The sequence below is a fragment of the Lissotriton vulgaris genome, chromosome 11 (genome assembly GCF_964263255.1).
Source record: "Lissotriton vulgaris chromosome 11, aLisVul1.2, whole genome shotgun sequence".
In the NCBI taxonomy this organism is placed as follows: domain Eukaryota; kingdom Metazoa; phylum Chordata; class Amphibia; order Caudata; family Salamandridae; genus Lissotriton; species Lissotriton vulgaris.
This window is the reverse complement of record NC_141699.1, coordinates 77,763,680-77,784,354: the sequence shown is the minus strand read 5'-3', so window position 1 is coordinate 77,784,354 and position 20,675 is coordinate 77,763,680. Positions and strand designations below refer to the sequence as shown.

The 20,675-nt window shown below is 43.6% G+C and overlaps 1 protein-coding gene across 1 annotated transcript in view; it reads left to right on the top strand.

The window, feature by feature from the left end:
* Positions 1 to 11,971, top strand: part of GALNT9 (polypeptide N-acetylgalactosaminyltransferase 9) — a 739,748-nt gene extending 727,777 nt beyond the window's left edge. Inside the window, exons 10-11 of the mRNA XM_086944705.1 lie at positions 3,212 to 3,379; positions 10,296 to 11,971. Coding sequence (XP_086800831.1) covers positions 3,212 to 3,379; positions 10,296 to 10,442 — 315 coding nt within the window. The 3' untranslated portion in view covers positions 10,443 to 11,971. The remainder of the gene's footprint in view (positions 1 to 3,211; positions 3,380 to 10,295) is intronic.
* The last annotated feature ends 8,704 nt before the right edge of the window (positions 11,972 to 20,675 follow it).

The window sequence follows — 20,675 nt, the reverse complement described above, 5'->3', positions numbered from 1 at the left end:
TCTCTGATGAAGATAGCGGGAAGGATTGTTTTAAACCGACTTCAAACTTGGGCAGAGGCAACTAATATTTTAACGGATGTGCATTATGGTTCCAGGCATGGGCTGGGAACTACGGAGCAGGATCTTAATCTTAGCATTTTAATAGAAAACTATACCTAGGCCAAAGTAGGGCAATTTGATTTGACTTTCGTAGACCTCACAGCCACTTTTGACTGTGTTATACACAGTAAATTATGGGACATTCTGGTCGAATTGAAGGTGGATCCACTACTGGTTCAGTTTCTGCGACAATTGTATAGCGGAGCGACCGCTAAGGTTCGATATGGAACCAAAGGAAAATGTACTGCGTCATTTAAAGTAGAGAGGGGGTTAGACAGGGCTGTGTCCTAGTGCCATTCTTGTTTACCCTTTATACAAACACCTTGGAACAAGAATTGGTTGAAAAGGCGAGGGGCCCGCCGTATATTAACAAATGCCCAATAGTCTCCCAGCTCTACGCAAACGACGCAGTACAGATGGCCCGCACTCTGATGGGCCTACAAAAAGCCCTCACTTCTTATACCATTTTTATGGACAATTTGGGCCTAAAACTGAACGCTAAAAAACATATGCCATAACTTGTGGGAAAGGGAGATAGAAAGGTAGGAGCCTACCCCTTGGGGGAAGTAGGCTAGAATTCACTAAAATGTTCACGTATTTAGGTATTTTATTTAATTGCACTGGTTCTTGGTGCGAGGCCGTCATAAGTAGGAGTCTTCTTTTTATGAAGTCGACTGCTGCAGTGGCCAATTTTTCAAAAAAGTTGGGGAAAAGGCCCCCTGAGATACTCCTTAGGATCTACCAGGCAAAATGAGTAATTGTTGTATCGGAGCTATGACCGTTTTAAATAAAGTGTACTCAGAGCCAGAAAAAGTGTAAATGTTTAACCCCTGTTGAGAGCTGGAACTAATCAAAAATATGTGGGACTGAATTATTTGGTATACAAATTTTGCATAATAATCTCCCCTTTTAACTTTTTGAGCTTTGTGTACTTTTTAAATTTTATGAAAAATTAATTTTTAGGATATATGTTTACATCGAGACTTAATATTGTCTAAATTGTTTTTTTTTCTGTTATGTCTGCTTTTGTGATTTTATATGACTAAAATCGAGTAAAGCTTTTTCTGATTCTGATTCTGACTTATGTATAAAATATATTAATTAGAAATCACCAAATCTCTATTTACCTTTTTTGGGGGAAATTGAAGTATGTGACTATATGATTATTTTCTCTAAATGTTATGTATGAAATAGTTAAAATGGCATGTGGGCATATTGGGGGAATGAGCTGGTTGTGTGTTTTCTAAAAAAAGTAATACTTTTTAGTTAATGTAAAAATATGATACATAAAATCTGTAAATTGTAAACAGATGTTTTGATTTTCGAACAAACTTCCATAATCATAGGATGCTTGTGTTTATTCGTTTGTGTTTTTAGGTTGTAGGTTGAGGAATATTGCATTTTTAAATCATTATTTACTAGTTTGAACACTTCCTTTAAAAACTTCAGATATAATTTAAGTTTTTAAAATGTATTTTAATTATTTTTAAATGTTGCATAATTGTATTTGAAATGTAGTTTTTTAAATGTTTAGATTTTTATATTGATACAATTTTAAATTTATAGGGGCTGATTAGGATGGCGGAGAGACTGCCACCTACAGGCTGTCGGTGGCGGTCTCCCCACCATCCTAAGCAGTTTTCCGCCCGCCTCATTGGGATGGCTGGCAGAGGGGTAGTGTCCTTATAATGTTGGCGGTGCCTGGCAAGCACCGTCGTAGGGATTGGGATGGTCCCTCCTGCCAGCCTATCCATGGCGGTTCACCCACCATGGAAAGGCTGGGGGTGGACATTGTGTGCCTGGAGTGGGCCCCCCTTTCACCCCGGGCCCTTTTCTTTAGGTGCCCCCCAACAGATCCCTGTACCAAGTGACATGCACATGTGTTCACATCCCTTTTTTCCATTGTGGCGGGTGCTGTAGCCAGCAGCCCCATGGCAGTCGCAATGTAAATCGACCTGTGGGACCCCCAACACTATGTCGGGCGGTCCCGATCTCCGTTAGCGTGGCGGGCAGATGGGAGTCCGCCCACCATCCTAATCAGGCCCATACTTATAATATAAGGTGTATTAAAACGGCCTCCTCAAATGCGTGCTCTTTTCCAACTGTTGGTTGGATTGGGTTTAGTATCATAAATCTGCCCCCACTCATGTAAACACCTTCCCAAGTGCTTTTTAGATTGGAGTTAGAATAGTGAATCTGACCACCTCAAAATATCTACTTTCCCCTATGTTTGTTAGACTGAAGCTAATATGTACATCTGACCTTCCACCCAAATGTTTGTTAGACTAGAGTTAGAATAGTAAAGTTGTCCTCCATGCCCCAGCCCCCAATATTTGCATTTTCTCAAATGTTTGCTAGATTGGAGTTAAAAGAATAAAACACTCACTCATGTAAACACTTTCCCCCAATGTGTGTTAAACTGGAGTTAGAAGGGTAAATATGCCCCTTCCCCAAATGTATACACTCTAGGGGCCTCATTTATGAAAAGTGACGCATCGCTGCGTAAAAACAGCGATGCGTCACTTTTCACTGCACTCTCCTTGAGACTCCAATGATGCATCATATTTACAGTATGATGCATCATGGCATAAGGAGACGCATTGCTGGAGTGCGTCACAAAAGTGACGCAACTCCAGCAATGTGTCCTTTCACATGGGGCAAGCCCCATGTGAAAAGGGCCTGCATCAGGGCCTGCATCAGTCTTACGCCTGCTGTGAGGCAGGCGTAAGAAATTGACGCATTTGTGTCCTAGAAGTGGCGCAGTGAAATCTTATAGATTTCACTGCGTCACTTCTATGACCCTTTCTTGCGTCAGAACGCCCCCCTTGCATGCAATATACCTGGCGTAGGTATAATGTAGGACAGGGGTTTACAAAGTGACGCATCTACCTAGATGCGTCACTTTGTAAATATGGTGCAACAAAGCACATTTTTTACGCTGATGGTGCGTCACAAAAAGTGACGCACCGCGGCGTAAAAGTGACGCGAGGGCTCATAAATGAGGCCCTAGGTATTTTGTTTTCCAAAAGCCACGTCTGAGTAGTCTTCATCCTGCAGACTCTTTGTTTTGGGATCCATGGAGTCTTAACCCATTCTGCTTCTTTCTCCCCAGCTTGTTCGCTACAGCTCGGAAGGCCTCCTGCAGTTAGGCCCCCTGGGATCAACAGCCTTCCTTCCAGACACTAAATGCCTCGTCGATGAAGGGAAAGGAAGGACCCCAACACTAAAAAAGTGTGAGGACGTCTTAAGACCTACCCAAAGGCTTTGGGATTTCACTCAGGTAACGGGGTGTTGGCATACTGTAAGAATTTGGATTCTTAACATCATGCAACAAAACTGTCATAGCAGGAAAATGGGCTACAAAAACAGTGTAGACAAGAATGGGCCCGATTCACAGAACTAACTTAAGACAAAATCCTAAACTTACTACTTTTGGTATTCACAGAAGTTAGGATTTTGTCTTAAGTTTGTCTTAAGACAGACTTAAGACAGACTTAAGACAAAATCCTAACTTAAGTCTGTCTTAACTCTGTCTTAAGTCTGTCTTCAGACAAACTTAAGACAAAATCCTAACTTCTGTGAATACCAAAAGTAGTAAGTTTAGGATTTTGTCTTAAGTTAGTTCTGTGAATCAGGCCCTGCGAGTATTCTTTTACTACACTTCATGGTGCATAGTTGTAAAGTTTAGAACAGTAAATGTATGCTTACCTGTATGTACTTGCCTACACTTTGATTTGGTAGCCAATATTCTGGTTACAATATTTTTGTAACACAATATGTTTGTGCTCAATATTCTGTCATACAACTAGGGTATAGGAGAAGCAGCAGATTGTCCGCCACCATTCCTGTGCCAAGGCTGGAGAGGTGATAAGACCAAGATCTGGTCTGATATCATGTATTCAGAACATCTGAGGACTCTGATTTAACATACTCTTAAATGTACAAACCTGCAGTATTTAGAAGCACAAGTAATTAGTTGCCAATTTGATGTCTACAAGTAAATGAAAAAAACTGCAAAAATGTCTACATCAATCATGGTTTCTGATCTAAAGTTTATGTGTTCGAGATTATATAAAGAAACAATTTTATGGGTATACCGTTGCTTGCTGTGAGCCAGATTCAAAAAGATGTCCTCTGGTGCAACTTGGATTGGAAGATGCTACAAGCATGACATAGTGACACCAGACATGCTCCCTTGTACCTCCATTCACAAATACTTGCTTTGGGTCAAATCTGGAGATATCCAAATATCTTTAAGATGTTTATGCTCAAAGACACCTGGTGACCTGGTTTTATCGCTCCATAGCAACAATGGCATGTCTTCCCTTCCTGGCTCTAAGGTGCAGATTGGAAAGAGTTTTGGAATGGGCACTATTAGACTCAGAATGGCAAAACATTTTAACCTCTCCCAGAAAGAATTCCAGAAATACCAGGCTGAATACACCCAGTTCAATTTTATACACATGACCCTGCATAAACTCCAAGTCGTATACTCGGTGGCAAGCCATGCTCCTCCCCCCAGTGTGGTCCCTTAGACGTTGATTTTGCCCACTTGATATGGCATTGCCCCACAATACGATCTTATTGGACTGCAGTAGTAATGGCCCTGGAGATGACGTTTGGCCGTTCTGCCCCATGCACTCTGGAGGCGTGCATCTTGGGCCTGTTCCCGAAACCGACTCCCCAAAAGGGGGTTGATGATTTATTTACTTGGCCTTAGTGCTGGCAAAAAGACGGATTGCTATGACCTGGAAGTCAACTGGAGGCCCTTGGATCCAAACTTGGAGGGAGGATGTTACCCAATGGGCGATAGCGTTGGCTAGAGAGGAGGCCATGTGGGTTGGTACACGCCCTACAGCAGATCTTTGGAAGAAGTAGTGGTGGCCTGGAAACACCCGGCGATTGAGCAGACGGTAGATCTTGAGGAAAGTAGTGACCCATTTCAAAATGATATAAACAGGAAACTGGTAGACTAAGTAATGGGAACGTTATTGAGAAGATCTAGGACCCACCTACAATGCCCTAAGAGTTACATACCTGCAGATAAGAAGCTGAGTGAGCATGAATTTGCCAGGCCTATTTCATGAAGGGTAATCTATGAGATATGTGAGACACTCGCTATGCCACAAAGAGGGAACCATTCCACCGCCATCCCCATTCACGGCAGTACTGGGATGGCGATTAGATGCTGATTGCTTTTCACCCACTGTGCAATGTCTATCTGTTCCACCGCATTCTGGTTTGTGGGAAATATTGCAAATGTTTTCATTTCCTTTTTTTGTTTTAAATTCCCTGTTATATATCTGCCATCTCAATTTTACTTGATTATGCATTCATTAGATTGATGTGAAGTTTGCATTCATCCCCCTCTGTAAAAGCAAGGGGCTATTTATCGTGCCATATAATGATACAAACTATTAGCAATGTAAAGGCCTGTCATTGGAAATTCTAATTCTCACACTTTTTTCTTTTTAAGAAGTGATATGACGTCATGTTGATGAGATTAAAATGCCAATAAAAAATACTTTAAAGAAAAAAAAGATGTTTATGCTCAAACAGAATTTGCTCAAATATGCTCATGTGTCTACTGAAGTCATATCCATTTCTACTGGCATCTCCAGATTTTCTCCACTACAAGGCTATCTCTAGTCTATCACTCTGTCATACCTGGAGGTGCGGCTTCCAGAACTAAACGCAATACTCTAGATGTGGTCTTCAGAACAGAAACACATTTCCAAATAAGCACCAGAACTCCATACAATACTCTAGACAGACAGTCTAAAGATGTATGTATTGTATTGGCATTTATATAGCGCACTACTTACCCGTAGGGTCCCAAGGCGCTTCGACTGCTGCGAAACCCTTCCTGGCTTCCCTGAGAGATGGTCCCTTAATGGGTATCTCCAGGGTGAGACCAAGCATCCCCGGCGGTCTGGTGGGGCCGTTAGTGAAGATGAGGCAAGCAAATGCCCAGAGTTGCCGAGTGTGATTGCTGATCAGAGTGGGCACCGAGGCGAGAGAATTATCGAGTCCGCTGACCCTGGTCCAGAAACCTGCCGCGCCGGGAATCGAACCCTGGTCCCGGGCCGTCCTCTGCTCTCGGGTCTGCCGCCTGTAACCAGTGAGCCACACTACTTCACAGATGGTGTCAATAATCAGATACAGTCCTGCAACTATTTAGGACAGAAGAGGACACCATACTCCACATGTAGCCTCCAGAACTGTATGCAATTCTCTTAATGGGACACCCAGAATAAGACAATACTCTAGCCGTAAGGCCCAAAAATTGGATGCAATAACTTAGATGTAACCACCGGAACATTGTATTTTAATTAAATTTGATATAGGATCAGGGGACATAGCACCTTGGATATGTCTGTAATTAACATTTTCCTCCAGAGGTAGCCTCCAGAATGCTTGATGAGGCCTCTTGAGCAGAACACAATACTCAGTGGTTGGTTTCCAGAACAGGGTTCAATGTACCAGATGATTCTCCTTAGAAGAGCTCAATTCTCCAGAAGAGACATTAAAAAGGGCTGATAGTCTCAAACTATAGATTAAACCTCTTGAACTGGATTTGATACTTTTGATAATACCCCCAGAAGTGTACAGAATAATCCAGACGAGGTCTCATCTGCGATATGCAGAACAGGAGGTTGCCTCCTTTTATTTCCTAGGTGCGCTTGTCCCTACACACCCGGATATCCCTTCTGCTCTGCTCATGGCTTGTCATGTTGTGTAACCATACCAGTTATCAGATACATTGACCACACTTCCCATGCCACCTTGGTCCCAAGTGTTTGTGGCACTATTTTGCTTTTGTCTGTTTTGAGTATGATTTGTCTGAAGGCTCACCTAATACGTGCCTTGAAGCTAGAACACGACTGGCCACCGTTGGTGCAAAAGGGGCCGGAGCAATGATAGATTTTCAGGATGATCACATACTACATATTTGCTTCCCATTTAGATACTTAGTGGTCAATTTCACAACAGATAGCCTGAATTTGCTACTATAACTTTCACCTTGCTCTAGAGTTAATTTCCCACCACCAGTGAAATCACACAGATCCTATGACTCATTTGCAACAGTTGCAAGTTCTCACGAGCAGTTCTTGAAATGTTTGCTGGATTGTTTTTTTGTATGTGAAAGCACCTCACGTGTATAAATGCAGCAACTGTATTTTTATGAATGTGTAATTGAGCCACAAAAATATTTTCCACATGGAAAATATTTCTTCTAATAGAAAAGCCCTTCTCTTAACCCGTGGCTCAGCTCGTCATGAGCCACGGTTTTCGTGTGCTCATGTCGAGCTGAGCTCGTCACGGCGTTAGAACGCTCACACGCGGGTATAATTCCCATGCTGAACGTTCTATTGAAATGGCTCATGACGAGCTGAGCTCGTCATGAGCACCGGAGCGCTGTGCGCGCCCCCCTCCCCCAGCACAGCAGGGGAATCGGGCCAGCAGGAAAAGGGTTAAACCCCTAACCCTAATTTTGAGGGTGTTCATTTCCCAGATTCCCTGTATTGCTGTCCTCCTTCCAATGACAGGAGGAGATCTCCATCCCAATCCAGGATGCTCATGTGCCGACCAAACATTTGTGGATGCCGACAAACATTCAAGTTAGTGTGCGTTCACACCAACCCAGGCAAACATGCCTGCCGTGAAATTCCCATAACGTGCTCCTGGAAGATTTGCTCACACGTAATATTACACCATAGTGGGATAATATTAATGTGGTCAAATTCATTCATAAGTGTAAATACAATTTTGAGAACACTAAACATCAGTTTAGGCCAGGCCTCTCCAACAAGCGGCTTGTGAGCTACTGGTAGCTGTCCAGCTCCCTGTTAGCAGCCTCCTACGTGCATTCAGTACACTACATTAAACGCATCTGCGTTGTTGAATTGTCATCTGTGTCCCAAATATGAGCGTGTGTATTCAAGAGGAAAATGTGTGTATTTACAGACCGCATAAGTTGATTTTTTGAGAAAAATGGCAGAATTTTTCACAATACTCAATTACATATCAGCTTAAAATATCAAGTGTTGGTTAGACATATTAAAAATAGTATTGCCTTTGTGCTAGGTACATTGCAGGTATGGCTGTTCTGTATTACCCATGTAAAGGCATGTGTTCACTTTCCTGCTGGCAACCTTGCCTGATGCACAAATTAGATCGCTGCTGGTGATCATGCACGGAGTGCACTAATGTAATCTTATTTGATGCGGTCATTATTACAATATTAATAATGTTATTAACTCAGGGTGATTTATATTCATCATACGTAGCTCTTATTATGGAAAAGGGTAGAGACCCCTGGATTACATTTATAAATGGAGTTATTTGTGCATGTTTTGTGTAAACAATACTTTTTAGTTCAATAGATTAAGGACCTTATTTAGTGCTTGGTGGTTGGGCTATTCTTTCACAAACATGAAAGATGTCCAGTCCGCCGTATTATATATATATATAGGATAAATTATACCCTGCTGTGCATTATAAAGATATTGTGAGTCACAGAGTTCTATATTCATATAGAGAAACAAGGCTGAAGCCCGAGTTCCTTTGTAAGGTTATGGAACTCTGAGGTGACTTGTAAAATCCTTATCATGTACACCAGGAGGTACTTTGTACTATATAATACATGATCACACCCTCACTTTTCCAACAAACAACTTAAAACTTTGATGAGTGGCTCTTTCATAGGAATAAATGAACATATTAGCAAACATGAAGAATAAAATTAAAACCTCTAGTGCAAAATTAAACACATCAAGGACCTGTTAGATATTTGTTGCAACGAAATTTTAAAAGTACAAGTCAGTTTAAAAAAATTAAATAAAAGCTGCAGTGGCTCAAAATGTATAGAAACATGCAGAAAGATTCTACCTTTTCTCTATCTAAGGAGTTCAAAAAATAAACATCTTCTCTCATTGTCATTGTAAGCTATTAAAATAGGGCAAATGAAAGAAAAGCAATTTTCTGTTTTCAGTGCTTTAAACAGCTGCTTCAATTAGGCTCTGACCTGCCTTTCAACTTGGCTGCTAGCTCTGGCAGCAGACAGTGACATGAAAACGCTACTTTAATAGCTAATAATAGTCAGTGTTCTGTTGTCTTCTCATTATAATCAGCGATTGGGTGCATCACAAGTTGTCGATTATAAAGAAATTGGAGACAGGCATTTTTACAGGGATCACAGAATCCCATGTATTATAAGTGCATTACTGACTGTGGCACAGGACAAGATATCTCCCCCTTTTAGCAGAAAATCTCTTCCACCAAACATTTAATATGTCCTTACATTGTAACACAAAAACAACGTATTTATACATTATCAGGAGGAGTGACCATAAACCTTCAAACTTGGTGCATCCCCTCACATTGCCAGCTTATTCATGTCTGATAGCCAGTTGTCAATGTTCAAGGGGGAAGTCCACACTCCAGTGTCAAAAGGGCAATTTGCATGTTATTACTAAACTCCTAAAGGCAAACATCTTTTTATTTGAAGTCACATTATTTAGACCAGGCATCACACCATTCCAGCTCCATGTATCAGGCACTATTTCAGTTCTAATAATGCTTAGATTATCAAAGATGCCCACCAAAATGAGTTAATAGATTACACGCCTATCACACAGTCTCCGGATCTTAAATTCTCTTTTGATATCCTTTTATATTGCCTCATTTGATGGCTACTTATGATGAATTCCTAGGTGGAGTCTGAAAAATCCACAGCGGCTTTTGTTAATGTGTAAGTGGTAGGTTGAACTCCACTGACAAAAATTGCATTTGTGATGTTACAGAGGCCTAGACATTTTTTCATGTTCAAACATTGTTCAATTTTCCATACATCTTTGAGCGTATTAATTGCATCATTTTTCATGCATGCCAAGACGTGTTTGATGGACTTTTTAGGACTGTCTATTAAAAATATAATATTCTGATTTTATTACCAAATTTTGACCGAATTCTCTATTCCTTTGATGTGCATCTAGGCTCAGTTTAGGTGAACAAATACCTTTGTGTATCATAGCCATTATAGAAAAATTTATCTCATGTGGGTATTCAGAAATTATGCCATGGAAGTCAGCCCTTGTGGGCCAACGTTAGACAATGCTGTGCTAGAACAAAATATCCTGTGGTGCTACAACAATTCTCTAATACTGTTTTTTTTGTTGTTTTATCGAATACAGAATAGCCCGATTGTGAGCAGGGACACTGGAAGGTGTCTGGAAGTCGAGATGTCCAAAGACGCCAATTTCGGGCTTCGGCTGGTGGTGCAGAGGTGCTCGGGACAGAAGTGGATGATCAGAAACATGATCAAACCTACGCGGCACTGACTGTCGAGGACCACAGCACTGGATGCTTTGTCGTTGGACACGGGATCAGGGCCACATTCCCTGCCTGTGGTGGCCCATTGGGTGCATGGTATGGAGAAAAGGACCACCCAGCGGCTATATGTGGACCACCAAGCTGACCTTCATACGAGCCACTGTGAGCAGGAATGTTTGGTTGTTCTATTCATCCAAAAAGCATCCCTTTGGACATATGGGAGAGTTAGGGTAGTCAACCACAGGAGTATCAGAGGATGGAAACTCACTCTAGCCCTCTACAGCCTCCATGGACGAAATCCTCTCCCCGGCGTCTCTTACTTTACTCAGCTTTATAAAGTAATAATAACTGGTGTGCACTTGGCAGCAGGATGACGTAAAACGTGCCTTTATAATGTACTTCCTAAAGGAGACAACCACACACCCGTCTTTGTAGCATGTTTGATTGATTTCAGTCAAACCAGAGCTGTCAGCGTGGTATATTGGCCCACGGTGTCTATCTGGGAATCAGCCTGGGTGTCTCTATGGTTTCTGGGCATCATGAGCCTATTTAGAATACGGCCATTGGAGGCAACATTCGCTGGACTCTGTGATTGCTTCTCCCGCGGTTGGGCAAAAGCCGGTGACACTAAACTTATGCATGAGCCAAGCTAGCACGTTTGGCACAAAGTGGATTTTGTTCTAGTGGCAGAGACAAAGGCTCAGGAGTCGGTAACCAGTAACGCACCATTTTGTGACATAGTCGATTGAGACGCTTAGGTGCTCGCTGCTAAGGTGTTCAACTCCCACGGAGAAGTGCTGGTGTGCCCTCTTTCAACAATGACACTTACTGTTAATCACAACCCAACACTCCCGTCCAACTCAAATTCCTGTGTGAATTCACCACCAGAGGGTGAGGAGCGTGCGGAGTCTCCACGCCCACCCTTGACTTTAAAAAAAAAAAACTCAAATAAGTTATTTTATTGATCTATATATTTATTTAATTATATATTTATTTATTTATTTAGTTTGTTATTTATAGGTTCTAGGAGGTGCTCTGAATTGTGAAGGTTCATCAGGCCATAAGGATGAGAAAATATATTACAATTAAGGTTTTAAATACTGACCTGCAGGTATAAAATGAGACCACACTGACAAAGGCACGTTTCCTCTTTGTCAATTTCAATGAAAAATAAAGGAGTAACTGTTTCATTGGTATGCATTCCTTGCCCCTCCCCCTTTCTGTACCTCCCTTTTGAGTTAAACACTCCCCCAGGCCCCGCCATCAAACGGTGCAGAGTGAAGGCAGACGCGGAGATGTATAGAATACGGATTCCGGTGACAGAGCGGAATCTCACTTCCTGTTTCATTTTTATGTAATAAATATTTCAGATTTGAGCAAGCAATGTAATATTATTGTCACGCGTTTGGGTCTAATTAAATTCACACTGGGGCGAATGCAGTGCAGGTAAAAATAAACACAGAGGACGATATTATTTCATAAAGTATTTAAGTTTAATTTTCTTTTTAATTAAAGGAATACCAGACAATAGAACGATTTACTTTCTTTTTTAAGTGCTCTCACCTTTTTAATATAAATGTCATGCCTCTTGTGTCTGTGTTGCCATAGATAAAACGTGTTTAAACCTGAATTGTATTGTATAAATGTGCCCGATTCGGCTATTTTCATATTGGGCTGAAAGGAGATTTTAAGGGAAAACACTATAAAAACAAGCACTGGAAAATCCAATAGTTCTTACCATTGAAATGATGGTCAATCCTTTGGCTTTGCCAATGCTTGCTGCATGCTAAACAGCATCAGCAAAAATAAAAAAGATTGAAATAGTTGGCAGCAGCTTCATAAATAGGGTTGCCACATGGCCGGTTTTCTACAGGCACCAGCAGGTACAAAAATGCGCAAAACCACCTATAGCTGTATTTTTAGTAGGTGTGGGTGAAAAATTCCGCTCTGCCGATGGATTTGGCAGAATGTTTGCTACTCAATGCTGCGTTCCGGCCAAATTCTGCCTAACACGTTTTTATCCTGCCCGCAGCTCACCAATAGTAAGTTGGGGAGCCTAAATTAGCGCCCCTTAGCGTGATTTTCAGGCTCTAGGAGGGCACCCAGCAAGATATTCCTCAATGCGGGTGGTCGCGGCCGTTCATGGTGAGACCCCCCCAATCTAGTAGGAGATCTCCTCTAGTGTCAGCAAAGAAGCAGTGCCCTATGGGGAGCCGTCTGGTGTCATTCGCGCTGTTGCAGCGTCGAACAAGCTCCCAGCACTAAAAATCAGCACGTGCGGTGCGGCGTGCGATTTCCGTCTGTTCGCGGAACTCCGTAGAATCTTGCACAGTTTTAATTTAACTCTGCAGAATTCTGTGGAGTGAAACTCTGCGAGTTCCTCCTATCCTTAAGTTTTAACCCTTATCTGTACATACTTCCAACAGCAAATATAAATGTAAACACCATTTGTTCAATAGCTGCGTTAATGATCCCTAACTATTAGATAAAGTAAATACAGAAAGAAAAGTGATGTTACAATTGAATATATTCCATTTTATTATCAGTACATTTTAGTGTCATTACCAGGCATATGCAGAGTCTTAAAACTGCAAAAATGACCAGTATTTTTCTTTTGCAAAGGTGGCAGCCATATTCATGGATTATGTGCACAAACACATCATTTTTATGATATGTCAAATTTACCTCACCAAGATGGTGGGTTTTTATATTGAAGTACTAAATTAAAAATAAAAAGCATACAGGCGCTACAGCACAGTCTCGTAGCTAATAGCTGAGGCCAGACCCTCCTAAAACAAGCTTTGGCCGAGCCAACAGTTCTCACCTATGCGAGATTTGTTGGCTTTGCCAATGTCTTTTAGTCAGGTTGTACAGCAGGGTGGCTGCTGTTCAGCTTGGCTAAACATTAGCGGTGTAGCGCACAGTAGAGTGGTGTACAGAACAGAGTAATAAACAACACAAATGCCAATACTGGACTTGACTTTCACAATTTTCTGTCACCTATATGAATCAAAACATAACGGTCCATTTGCTATAACGTCACTAGTTTTTAAATTTATTTATTTCACTAATCACTTTCTTTTTGTTTTTTCGTTTCTCAGAACCACTTTTTTGTGCATATACAATAATATACAATAAAACACAATTGAATTACAAAAACATATATTCACTATACCTATTTACAACTTATCCGCTCCAGACTGTGGATCCTCCATTCATCCTACATTCAAACACACACATATAAATAACAAAAAAACATAAATTGTGGCCCTTTGCCAACAAAAATAGTTCAACATACAATTTTTGTGCCCTAATAGATATCTCAATGTGACTATATTACAAAACAATTTACAGTTGGAACCTAATTTCTTAGTATCCTAACACAGTCCTTCTAGCCTTATTATTGGCACAGGGCCAAGTGAGGTCGACGCGTTTCGAACCCACAGATTGCGGGGTTCTCCTCAGGACCAATCCAGAAGTTCAAAACTTCTGGATTGTTTACAGAGAGTGGAGTGGACTGAAACAATCGCTCCACAATTAACTATCGGCAGCAAACACCCCGCCCAGTGTGGATGCACCGCATAGGAGACCGGGCACTACGAGCCCCTCAAAAACGCAATTAAGTGTCACCGCTACACACATGGCGAATTAGAACATTGTGACCACACCACATGACTTCTCAAAGGACAGCAATTCCTTTAGAAATAAGAGCTTTATGGTCCTGAGGAGAACCCCGCAATCAGTGGGTTCGAAACGCGTGGACCTCACTTGGCCCTGTGATTCATATAGGTGACAGAAAATTGTGAAAGTCAAGTCCAGTATTGGCATTTGTGTTGTTTATTACTTATATCTGGCTTAGCCTTGCTGGGTTAGAAGTCAAGACACTGTGTTATTTATCTGGGCACAGAACAGAGTGGCACAGAATAGAGTGCTACTGGATAGAGTTGTGTTAAGTGGGGTACAGTAGAGTGCCATAGAATATAGTGGTATGGCGTCGCATGACATTAAGAAGAGTGGCATAGAGTAAAATGGAGTAGAATGGAGTGTCATAGAGTGAAACGGAGTAGAGTGGAGTGTCATAGAGTGGAGTGGCATAGAGTGAAGTGGCATAGAGTGGAGTGCTTCAGAGTGAGTAGCTTAGAGTGGAGCGGTATAGAGTGGAATGGCATAGAGTGGAGTGGCGTACAGTGTAGTGGCATAGAGAAGTACAGCTGTGGGTGTAAATAGCTAAAGCGTCAATAGAGACTGCAGATAGGATATAAGCAATATAAATAGGAAGCTGTATGCTGTATGTAAATGAAATAATTTAGGGAGCCTCAACTGTAAAAGAAAAAATAATTTGAAAGAATCTGGTACTATAATGCAAGCCTACACGGAACTGTAATGTTTATATATTTCAACCTCTATACATTTTTTACTACAGCATGAGGATATTATTGTTAAGTTAATGTAATCTGTCATCAGGTAAGAGTTATGGCAAGTGAGAAACTTGTTTCCCCAGAACACAGCCAAGAACACCCTCCCCCCTCTTTCAGTAGCTTTATATCCAAGTAACATCCATGTAACATAATTTAAATTACAGAAAGCTTGTTGCCTCAGATCACGACAATAAAATGGGTACACATTTAAAGGAGGTGCATTTTGTAGCTACACCCCTTAAAATATGGCAGCAACTGTTTACAATTGTGGACAGTAGAATGTAGATTTGTGAATCATTTCTTATCAGCATCACACAAACTGAGTGGCATAGGATTCTAGCACAGAAGCAGCTAAAAATATAAATATATTCCCTTCTTGCAGCACAGAGCCATCAACAACACTGTTCTCAAAACTCTTCTGCAGACCTGGTGCCCAGCAGACATCCCTGCATGAACATGCATGGGGTGGGAGGGGCGACGTCTCACAGATCTCACAGATACTCATTGGTCTTGGGTGCAATAGGGGCCCCCAGAAGAGTTGACCCCCCCCCTCCCCCCTCCCCCCCATCCACCCCCCTCCCCCCGCTTTCCCGAGCAGTTAACTATTTCTTATTCCATGTAATTCCACGCATTTCTGCAAGGCAAGCAATGGCATGGCTTAGTGGGTGAGAGACCCCATCCAAAACAAGAAACCCTGTTGCCCCCGCCTCCACCGCCTCCATTACACCCCAGCCCTCTTGTGAAGGGAAGCTTTGTGCACCCTGCCCAGTCAGGGCCCTGTGGCGGGAACCATCATGACGTAAAGGATGTGGTGTTTGTGAAAAGTCTCCAGAGCAAATGTACTCTGCGCCACTCTGACTTTCTACAGCCCATTGGGGTGCAAGAGTTACTATTTGTTTCATCCTGGTCGATATTTTAGAGAAGGGGAAAATAAAACCGGATGCCAAATAGCATCTGGTGCTTGGTGCTTTAATTTTTTGGGGGGGGGGCAGAACTCGAAAAAAATCGTGCTGCATCTTATATGATGATATTCAAACAGGAAAATAGGTTTCCATTCTTGTGCCGGCACAGGCCAGAGACACTGCTCAGACCAGATCACCACATTTAAAAGACAGCAATGTAAAAAAGTAGCCAATGAAGTGCAGGTATAAAGAAAGCGGTCAGTGAAAAAAAGCACATCTGGGGTTTTATGACACATTTACGCAAGCTAAGATTAAAAAAAATGAGGGCTGAGATTTGTTCATTTATACAGCACAAGAAAGGGCCACGATAACATATAAATACCATAAAGATGCTGAACAAACACTCAGGGGCAGATTTACAAGCCCCTTGCGACAACTTTAGGCAGCGGCGTCGTAAACAATGCGACACGTTGCAACATACATACAACGTGACCTATCTAGAGAGCTGCGTCGCGTAGTAAAGCCCTGCGATACATTATACCTGCGCCCGGTATAATGGATGCAGGGTGGGCATTCCGAGGTAAGAAAGCCTCGTAAACGTGACGCAGTGAATTCTACAAAATTTCCCTGAGTCACTTTTACTACACCACTGCGTTAAAACCTTGTACCTGCTTGAAGCAGGCGTAAGGAATGGCGCAGCAAGATATGAATGGGCATTCCTGACCATTGCTGGAGTTGAATCGTGCTTGCGACATGACTCCAGCAATGCACTGCCCTTACGCCAAAAGACGCGTCACGCATCTTTCTATCCTTGCGCCAAGATGCGACGCATTGTAAATGCGACGCATCCATGGTGGCGCAAAAGTTTTTTTCATGTGTCGTAAATTAACTGGTGCATCTCTGCTAATATGCAAAGATGCGCAAGTTCTTGTAAATCTGCCCCTCATAGAGTAACAAACAGCATACAGTAATGCGCATTAACCATTCTTCCGCTAATATGGTCTATCTCTCCATACATCCTTATATGTTCAGGCACAAGAAGACCACCCGTCTGAGCTTTCTAGGAATCATCTGACTCATTTTAAGAATGTTACTCGCAAGCTCTCTCTCGCTTCTCCTCCCTTTTTTCCTAACCAACACCACACCGGGTACACTGCACTGCAACCAACGTAATGTGTCCAGGCTCCACTCTAAAATAAATTAAAAGGTTCACAGGTCCAGCCTCGAGAGGCAGAAATCTGTAGTGCTGCTTCAGTCCACTTGGGTGAGGAGAGAGGGCTGGCTGTGAGAAGGAAGCTTGCTGCTTCAGTCCACTTGGGTGAGGAGAGAGGGCTGGCTGTGAGAAGGAAGCTTGCTGCTTCAGTCCACTTGGGTGAGGAGAGAGGGCTGGCAGTGAGAAGGAAGCTTGCTGCTTCAGTCCACTTGGGTGAGGAGAGAGGGCTGGCTGTGAGAAGGAAGCTTGCTGCTTCAGTCCACTTGGGTGAAGCAGAGCAGGCTGGCTGTGAGAAGGAAGCTTGCTGCTTCAGTCCACTTGGGTGAGGAGAGAGGGCTGGCTGTGAGAAGGAAGCTTGCTGCTTCAGTCCACTTGGGTGAAGGAGAGCGGGCTGGCTGTGAGAAGGAAGCTTGCTGCTTCAGTCCACTTGGGTGAAGGAGAGCAGGCTGTCTGTGAGAAGGAAGCTTGCTGCTTCAGTCCACTTGGGTGAAGGAGAGCGGGCTGGCTGTGAGAAGGAAGCTTGCTGCTTCAGCCCACTTGGGTGAGGAGAGAGGGCTGGCTGTGAGAAGGAAGCTTGCTGCTTCAGTCCACTTGGGTGAGGAGAGAGGGCTGGCTGTGAGAAGGAAGCTTGCTGCTTCAGTCCACTTGGGTGAAGGAGAGCGGGCTGGCTGTGAGAAGGAAGCTTGCTGCTTCAGTCCACTTGGGTGAAGGAGAGCAGGCTGTCTGTGAGAAGGAAGCTTGCTGCTTCAGTCCACTTGGGTGAAGGAGAGCGGGCTGGCTGTGAGAAGGAAGCTTGCTGCTTCAGCCCACTTGGGTGAAGGAGAGCAGGCTGTCTGTGAGAAGGAAGCTTGCTGCTTCAGTCCACTTGGGTGAAGGAGAGCGGGCTGGCTGTGAGAAGGAAGCTTGCTGCTTCAGCCCACTTGGGTGATGGAGAGCAGGCTGGCTGTGAGAAGGAAGCTTGCTGCTTCAGCCCACTTGGGTGAAGTAGAGCAGGCTGGCTGTGAGAAGGAAGCTTGCTGCTTCAGTCCACTTGGGTGAAGGAGAGCAGGCTGTCTGTGAGAAGGAAGCTTGCTGCTTCAGTCCACTTGGGTGAAGGAGAGCGGGCTGGCTGTGAGAAGGAAGCTTGCTGCTTCAGCCCATTTGGGTGAAGGAGAGCAGGCTGGCTGTGAGAAGGAAGCTTGCTGCTTTAGTCCACTTGGGTGAAGTAGAGCAGGCTGTCTGTGAGAAGGAAGCTTGCTGCTTCCGTCCACCTGGGTGAAGGAGAGCAGGCTGTCTGTGAGAAGGAAGCTTGCTGCTTCAGTCCACTTGGGTGAAGTAGAGCAGGCTGGCTGTGAGAAGGAAGCTTGCTGCTTCAGTCCACTTGGGTGAAGGAGAGCGGGCTGGCTGTGAGAAGGAAGCTTGCTGCTTCAGTCCACTTGGTGAAGGAGAGCAGGCTGTCTGTGAGAAGGAAGCTTGCTGCTTCAGTCCACCTGGGTGAAGGAGAGCAGGCTGTCTGTCAGAAGGAAGCTTGCTGCTTCCGTCCACCTGGGTGAAGGAGAGCAGGCTGTCTGCGAGAAGGAAGCTTGCTGCTTCAGTCCACCTGGGTGAAGGAGAGGAGGCTGGCTGTGAGAAGGAAGCTTGCAAGTCAGTCGCCATGCTTACAGGAGTATCACAGAAGCCGGCCACGGATGCCGCAACAAGTCAAACTAATGGAAGAGACGGGATCGGACAGCGAAAGAAAACTTTTCACTCACTAATTAAGCCTCCTACAAGAAACGCCAGCACCTGAAAAACAAGTTGTTGCATGATTTGATGTACAGTTTGTCAGTGTTGCCGAGCACCAGGAGATAATCCCATGGAGTGGGAGAGTGGGTGGGTGATGTTTCATTAAAGGGACTATGCAAAACGTCTCTAGCTAATGAAAAACTAAACAAATGGAAGAGTTCACTCCAGCTTTGTTCCATATTGTAAATGCCTCAAGAACAAGAAATGGGGTTGAGGGGATGGGGGGAAAGGTGTTGGCTAAAATTAAACAGTGATGGGATGAAGGAAGAGAAGTAAATGACGGGGGATGGGGTTTGAGAGGGAAAAGAAGCAACATGTAAAAGATATGGGCATGCCTGAAAATATAAGCACGCATGTGGAAAGAAGTAGCTCCAAAAACGAGAACAGTGGAAGGGCACAGGTACTTAGTCCATGTTCCAAGAGAGGGTCATTGGTATGACATTTGCACGTCGTGCCAATTAACGACAAGCATTTGCAATGCAATAGGTCTCACATTTGCGAGAGTTTGAGCTATTGGCACTGTAAATGACAATGCTTTCTACTCATGTGGTTCGAAATCCTGCAAGTGGTGTGTACGCACGCATTTTGTACTTACAGTCCTTGCTTACGAGAAGCAAGGCTGGCAGTGACTCTGCCTCTTTTACTGCCAGTCTGCAAATCAGCTGGAGTAGAACATTGATGTTTTTCTAGTAGATGTTATACTTAAAACAAAACGAAAGTTAGATTAAATACAGTTTACCCTTTATCTGCACTAGGACATGTCTGTAGTTCGGAGATGTTGCCTTAAATCAACATGAATGTTAAATAGCATATGTCAAGTTCACACTGGGGGGGAGGGCGAATAATATGAGGTGGTATAGATCATGAATCGTGAGCTCATTGGCGAATAAGAAATATATTGATTATTTTTTGAAGTTGTGCAGATTTGTTTAGAAGGCTGGCTTGGTTAACATCTCCGAAGGCATAGGCTTTCCACATTCCTTTTGCTACCTGTAGTTACACTTGGTGTGACAAACCTACAAGGCGGAAAGATATACCGACTGTAGAACAAAACAACTCTGAGGGCAACTTTCACTTTAACCCCTTCGCTGCGGCGGCTATTCTGCCGCAGCGCTAAGGGGGTGGGGCGGCCGCGCGGCGGCTCCATACTAGTGACGGAACCGCTCCGTCACGGCTTGCGGGTGAGCTGTGCTTGTGACGGAACGGTTCCGTCACGAACCCGCCCGCCCATTAAAGCGTCAGCGCAGGCGCGGAATTCGCGCCGCGCAGGCGCGGTGAGCGGGCCTTGACGGAACTGTTCCGTCACAAGCATAGCTCACCCGTGGCTTGTGACGGAGCGGTTCCGTCTCAAGCATGCAACGGGTTAAATGTCCAGACTTGTTGCTCTATGGCATGAGATCTGGAGAAAGGGCGTTGATTTTGTGATAAAATGGAAGGCATAGAGGGTAAGGACGTACAATCACACAGTATTTAAATGCCCCTATATTCACTGCCTTAGAGGACCAACAATCACCCAGTAAAAGAGGGTCACACAAACTTGCAGAGGAGGTGCAAGCAAGTCAGTATTGTTACATTTCTGTCTGTTGTTCGGCCCCTTTATTTACCCTCTTGCCGTAATCGTTGTTGGAGCTTCGACAGTGAACCGCAGAGTATCTAAATTAATCTGATTTACAACAATATGTGTTGTAATGACCAAAGCTGTCGAAATTTGAACTGTGTTCGAGTCTCAGCGTCAGCTGAATATCCTGTGATTCTAGGATTGAAATATACTGGAAAACAATGCATGCTCGGGAGGCTGCACACAGGCTGTGCGCCGAGTGGGAGAAGAGGGGCTTGGGAAGGGAGAAGGGGGTGCAAAGGAAACAGAGAGCAGGCAGCAGAAGCCTGGGGAGGAAAGAAAGGAACCAATAAAAAGAAAGAAAGAAATAGAAAAAGACCTCCTGT